A 6,599-nucleotide genomic window follows, 5' to 3' on the forward strand; every position below is an offset into this window, starting at 1 on the left:
TATGAGTCCCTTTATATAGGCGTGAGTTAGGGTTTAGGATAGAGTAACCTCCAAGAAATCCTAGAGTTTGAAAACAGATTGGACTCATCTTGTAGAATCCTATTTCAAATCCGATAAAATTTCAATGTCTACAAATGCCCCCTTCTTCGAGGTTTGACAGAGTGTAAACTTGTCGAAACTCAAAGACGAGACTTGAATTACCCATAAAAATGGAGTTTCCATCTTCGATTTCGCGATTCCAGATTTTTCAAATTCGATTTGTGAGAGAAGAGATGAAGGACAGATTTGGTCCCACTGGGTGTGCCAAATTGTTTTCAACAAATTTTTGATATGTGAAAAATAACTAAAAATCACAAACAAAATATGCTGAAACAGAGATATTTTATTGATGAATAGTGCCGGTACAAATCTGTTCATTTTTCTCTCCTAATATTTCTCCGTAATTCCAAGACCATTAGTAGCGTATTTCTCGAACACATGAAGATCTTCTTGTGATGTATTTGATCTTCAAGAACGTCAGCAGGTCAATATTTGATGCCTTGATCTCTTTGTGAATATTCAAAAGATTTATGGGATTTTCGAGATGCCTTTCTTAGGTGTGTCCCTTTATATAGGCATGATCTAGGATTTAGGGTAGAGTGGCCTTAAAAACCCTATAGCATGAAGACAGATTGGACTCATCTGATAGAATCCTTTTTCAAATCCGATAAAATTTTGATGTCTCAATTTGTGTCATCCTTGATTATGTTATTAATTTTCTTTGTACCGTACTAATTCTTATCGGATGTCTCTTAGTAAAAAAATAAATGCGGCTTTCTTTTTCCTAATAAATGAATTTAAGAGACAGACGAATAATTAAGGTGGGAGGTGGTTATCACAAAGCATAATTTGAACAAACCATCATTCGATCATTAAGGACGGTGCACCATAAAAGCTTCTCTCTTCCTCTCCTAATTCAACTATCAAGCCAACTCACTCTTGCTTCCATGTCACTTTAAATGCAAGCAAAAAACTCTCATCTCATCTTACCTAATTAATTATATTAACCACACCTTTTATTTTAGTTCATTTCAGCTCCAATAGTTCCCTGCAATTCAATCAATGTTAATTAAGGTCCCTAAATATAAGTGTACCTCACTCATGTTGAAACCTTTTTTCAACTTTTTCTCATAATATGTGTGGTCAAACTTTTAAAATTTACTTATTTTGTAAAGTGTGTTTTTTTTTTAAATCATAAGTGTGCTTTAGAAAAATACTTTCAGATATAGTATCAATCTGTGTTTGACGAATCAATTTCAAAATCACTTTTGCCAACATGCATGGTCGTCAAGTTTCCAAAAGTGGTTAGGAGGAAAATTTACCTATTTAGCTTCTGAAAAATAAACTTCTACCACTATTCAAAAACACTTATTTTGTTGCTAAAAGTTAGGTCAAGCACCTCAATTCTCTAAAATAAACATTTTAATTTGGCTTCTCAAAAACTTGGTCAGACTACAAAATTGCATAATATTGTTCTATTTCATTACATATACTAAATCTATGGTTAGACCCAATTAACAAATAATAGGAGTACTAATGAACACAATAACAAAGTCCATCATTTGTGTCATTATCAGACGCCCGTGAACGTCCGAATTAGACAATCGCACTCCTCGCTCAACTTGTATGTTTTCCATAAAATAATTGAGCTGTCTTATTCCAGGCACTTCACCTGACTCCCATTTTGGTATGTAAAGTACCCTAGAAAAAAAAGGTCCGCCTCAATCTTTTGGTGTAACACCTTTTTATCTATTACATATATTCATCTCTATCTCTTTACTCCTTTGATCAATTTTAACAATATTTATAATTCAGTATATTGAGATATTAAAGATCTTCTTTTTCAATTTCAAAATGTAGCTCGCGCTGGTGTGTCCTACTGGTAGATGAAGGAGATAAAAATTATAGGAGATCAAGGTTCATACTCCAATGGAGACAAAAACACTAAGTGAGTGTTTTCTCATTGTCTACCTAAGTTGGTGGAAGGTAACCGAGATCCGGTACGAGAGATAACAAGTCCTCGATAGAATAGTCGAAGTGTGCCTAAACTGACCGCTCGTGGGAGGTAGTAGCAAAGCTACATAGATTGAAAGGTGGCTAGTTAAACACCTTTCATCGAAAAACTGTACTTTATATAAAACATAATAGTATTACGTATATAGGTCAAACAATATATTTTAGATATATATTAAATCTTGAATATTCTTAACAAATATTTTGGCTTCATCAGTAAGGAGGTAATCGATACCCAATAGATACCAACCACTATTATAAAAAATAAAATAAAAACGATTAAAGTGAATATTGAGTGCTAGTGTATATTTAGAGCCTGTTTGGATGGGCTTAAAAAAAGCAGCTTATAAGCTGTTTTCAGCTTATAAGCTGCTTTAGATAAGTTAAGTTAAATGGGTCCAATTATTTTTTTAGGCTTATTTTAAGCACAAAATGACTTTAAGCTGGTCAGCCAAACACTTAAAAAAGCTTAAAACAACTTATAAGATGTTTTTAGCAACTTATAAGCCAATCCAAACGGGCTCTTAGGGCGAAACAAGGAATGGCTAAAGACCTATGAAGGGGGGCAAGAATAGTGTAAAAGATATGTGTAATTAAGAAGGCCACTTAGTGAGGCCAACTGTATGTAGATATGTGAAGTGTGTAGTAATAAAAGAGGAGAGTGTCATGAAAGAAATAAAATAAAAGAGGCACTAAACATTAGGAAAGGTACTCTCTTGACCCCGTGAGAATGATAAATACTAACGGCAAAATAATCGGGTCTGTAGTTATTACTCTTTTATTATTACCAAACTATTTCTCCATATTCCCTTTCTATCTCCTTCACTGTTTTTTCTTTCTTCCTTCTTCAGTTTTCTTATGCACATGAAGAGCAAACAAATCATGATTCAAGAACAGTAGATTAATTCTCTCCCCAGGTTTTGTTGGATGACCTTGAAATTTGACTTGGGAGAGTTCTGTTTTTTTTTTTTTTGTCGTTGTTGTCTTAGTGGTTATGATCTGCTGAATGTATGTTTTTTTTTTTTTTTGGCAGAAAGGTCAATTCCTTTGGCTGAATATGGGCAAGAAAGGAAGTGGTTGGTTTTCATCAGTGAAGAAAGTTTTCAAACAGTCTCCCAAAGATTCACCAGAAAAGAAGGTTAGTGCACTCTTTCTGTAGTTTTTCTTACATCTTATGATCTTCAAGGTCAACAGAGAAAAAAGATAATCAGAAAGTTGATATAGTAGTACTAATATTTTGCAAGTATATTTTAGAGCAACCTATTCTTTATTTAGTGTTAATGCATGTTTAGAGATAAATCTTTCAGGGACCCATCTTGATTTTCAACATTATGATCTAAATTACCAATGATTTGCTACTTAATGAGCATTACTCTATTATATTTGCTTTCTTGCCTTATATATGTTGATCCATATGATAATTGTTGTTCCTCTTTTCCCCTTCATTTCCCTAAAATAGGATACTTAATGTGATAATTTGGCATAATTGGTACTCATTAATACTAATAAGACAAAGGCCAATGATAGCGATATCATAGTTATAATACTATTTTCTCTTACTTTGTGAGTACGTCATTTTATGGGATCTCTGATAAAATCTACCCTTTTATATCGAGAAATATGGTTAGTGAAAATTCATATAGTCGACTCTAATTTGCTTGGGATTGAGGTATAGACGTATAGTTATGATTGTTCTGACAAAATCCATCCATTTATATGGATTAACACGGTCAGTGAGAAATCATATATATAGCCGATCCTAATTTGTTTGAAACCGAAGCATATTTATTGTCATTCTAACAAAATCCACCCCTTATCGTAGATCAGAAGCTGCACTTCATGGGCTTTTTTCTCTTCAAGAAGTAAACTACATAGTCATTTACTCAATTTTGGCTAGTACTGGTCCCCCCCTACAACATGACCCTGTGGAAAAAGCACCAACCAAACGAGTTCATGACCTTTAGCTTTCAATCCACCTATTTCTTTCCCACCCATATTCATCACAACATGTGCTGTTTACGTTAGTTCTCCATCATGAATCACTACCACCACTCTATATGACAATATCTCACCAAAAAAATCACATCGCGTGTCTTTAATGTTAATTAAGCGATAATTTATGGTGTTATGAGGTGGTTTAATTGTTCTATTATGTTTTTTTTAGAAGGAAACATTAGTCAGCAAATGGCAACAACCGGAAGCTCCAGAAGTTGTGTCACTCGAACACTTTCCAGCAGGGAGTTCTCCGGATCTTATTAGTAATGGAGGGAGCAACGTCGATTCATCGTCTACTGTGGCTGAGGATCATAACCATGCCATTGCTGTTGCAGTGGCTACTGCTGCCGCCGCTGAGGCAGCTGTTACAGCCGCTCAAGCGGCTGCCAAAGTTGTCAGATTAGCTGGCGGCTATGGCCGCCAGTCCACAGAGGAAAGAGCTGCCACACTAATCCAATCATATTACAGGGGATATCTGGTAACGTATTATGTGACACTAATAACATGTTATATTTTTCTTAATTTGTTACTAGTGTTATTCAATTAGATCTTGATAATGTTTAATTGGCTTATGTGTTAATAATTTTGTAGGCAAGACGAGCTTTGCGTGCTCTGAAAGGATTGGTAAGGCTGCAAGCACTAGTGAGGGGGCATAATGTGCGGAAACAAGCACAGATGACCATGAGATGCATGCAAGCATTAGTACGTGTTCAGGCCAGAGTACGAGCAAGAAGACTACAACTAGTTCAGGAGAGGCTCGAGAGCAAGCTAGAAGAAGCACGAAGGCACGCTGATGAAGAACGACAACACAAACACACTAGCCCCATCAATAAGGTAGAGACAGAAGGTTGGGATAACAGGAATCAAAGCATGGACAAGATCCAAGAAAGTAGTAGGAGAAAATTTGATGCTGAAATGAAAAGGGAAAGAGCTCTTGCGTATGCCTTTGCCTATCAGGTTAGCTATTCCTTTTAGCCAACAAATGTATAGTTTTGTATATTAATATATAATATGCATATTTTATACATAATAGTATATATTTTTTCTATATTTGGCTAGCAAACGTAATTATTTTTTACCAACCGGCCAAATGAGTAACTTGCCCATTAAATACTGTCTTCATTACACACATCATTATCTACCTAACTTACTAAATGTCTAAATGAATTAAAAGTTTTTCCATTGATAAGTTTTAATGTTGTCGTATTATTATCACTGGTGCTGACAGCAAAAGCAACAACAACTATTGCAAATTGATCCAAATGGTGAGGACGCCGATTTTTTTGGATATGAGCGCGAAAAGTCACAATGGGGTTGGAGTTGGCTGGAGCGTTGGATGGCTTCACAACCATACCAATACTCAAGACACGTAGTGCCAAGGGACAGCTCCTATGTGACACCTTCCACAACAAGTGACATGTCCGAGAAGACAGTAGAAATGGATCTAGTCACCGGCCCATTGGACTCGGAGAACATCAACTCGGCCCGTCACACTTTCGACCAAGCTGAAACAAGCCCATACTCGGCCCGGAAGCAGAGTCAAACACACCTTGATGCTGTCCCAAGCTACATGGCCCCAACTAAGTCTGCAAAAGCCAAGGTGAGGAGTCAAGGCCTTGTTAAGCATCGTAGCCCACCAGCGGCCCAATGGAATGCAACAACCAGGAAGGGGCCACACTATGGTTTGGGCATTGAATCAAGTTCAGGGACAAGTACAACAGCAATCTATCAAGCTCCGAGAAGCCCAAGCCCAAAAACTACCGCGAATCATCGCAGTGGACAGGCTAATAAATGGATGGGAACGTACAGTCCAGAATCAAGTGGCGATGATCGGGCTTCACCATTAGGAGTACATGCCTGGAGATATAATTTTAGTTGATTTTTTTTTTTTTTTTTTGTGGTAAATAAAGTACCCAATAATGCTGTTGCTGTGTGCTAACAGCTTGTTGGTTTTATTTCAGTATCCTATTTTGACTTTGAATGGTTAAATGCGAACTTTGAGTATTTGCAATGATTGTAAAATATAATCTGCATAAGTGTAAGGTGTAGTTTTTGTTGTTGGAAGTGTATGACAAAATTAATACTACTACTTCATCAGTTTGTACAAGTAATTTATAAGACACTATTTCTATCTTGAAACGTTTCAAAATCTCTTAAACCATTTGATTTATAACATATTATATACTTGGAAGATAAGGATTAAGGAATTCAAATTCATTAACTAGCAGAATTTTAAACTTTCATTTGATACTTTCTCTATCATTTTAATTACATTAATAGTTTCTTTCACCACTACTAATATTCGGATAATGATTGTGCCTGACAACCGTGTGTGTACCTCAACTATTTCATCAAGTGTTTGCTCTCCCACTAGCACACCTATCGAGTAACTCTTATCCACCAATGCTTACCCTTAATGTTATACAATTCCCACTACAAGAAAATTTTAAAATTGTGACGGAATATTTATGACGGACAAGTTAATCATAATTTAATGATGGATTTTTTATGATTTTATAATATAATTCATCAATGAAACAAAATTTGTAATG

General features: G+C 35.7%; 1 protein-coding gene across 3 annotated transcripts; it reads left to right on the forward strand.

The window, feature by feature from the left end:
• Window positions 1-2,689: 2,689 nt before the first annotated feature.
• LOC132632092 (protein IQ-DOMAIN 21) lies at window positions 2,690-6,186 on the forward strand. Of its 3 annotated transcripts, none has more exons than XM_060347908.1 (6): window positions 2,690-2,811; window positions 2,904-2,969; window positions 3,086-3,190; window positions 4,217-4,525; window positions 4,639-5,004; window positions 5,276-6,186. In XM_060347908.1, exons 3-6 carry the CDS (start codon window positions 3,110-3,112, stop codon window positions 5,924-5,926), a joined length of 1,407 nt encoding a protein of 468 aa, XP_060203891.1. In that variant the 5' UTR covers window positions 2,690-2,811; window positions 2,904-2,969; window positions 3,086-3,109; the 3' UTR covers window positions 5,927-6,186. The 3 variants fall into 3 exon arrangements, with proteins under 3 accessions (XP_060203891.1, XP_060203892.1, XP_060203893.1); XM_060347909.1 differs by having other exon boundaries at window positions 2,742-2,760; XM_060347910.1 differs by lacking the exon at window positions 2,904-2,969 and having other exon boundaries at window positions 2,790-2,811.
• The last annotated feature ends 413 nt before the right edge of the window (window positions 6,187-6,599 follow it).

Source organism: Lycium barbarum, chromosome 3, assembly GCF_019175385.1.
Source record: "Lycium barbarum isolate Lr01 chromosome 3, ASM1917538v2, whole genome shotgun sequence".
In the NCBI taxonomy this organism is placed as follows: Eukaryota; Viridiplantae; Streptophyta; class Magnoliopsida; order Solanales; family Solanaceae; genus Lycium; species Lycium barbarum.

Coding starts and splice junctions, on each gene's coding strand:
- LOC132632092 (XM_060347908.1), top strand. CDS start 3,110: ATGGGCAAGAAAGGAAGTGGTTGGTTTTCATCAGTGAAGAAAGTTTTC. Junction 3,191..4,216: donor AAGATTCACCAGAAAAGAAG/GTTAGTGCACTC, acceptor TGTTTTTTTTAG/AAGGAAACATTAGTCAGCAA. Junction 5,005..5,275: donor CGTATGCCTTTGCCTATCAG/GTTAGCTATTCC, acceptor TGGTGCTGACAG/CAAAAGCAACAACAACTATT.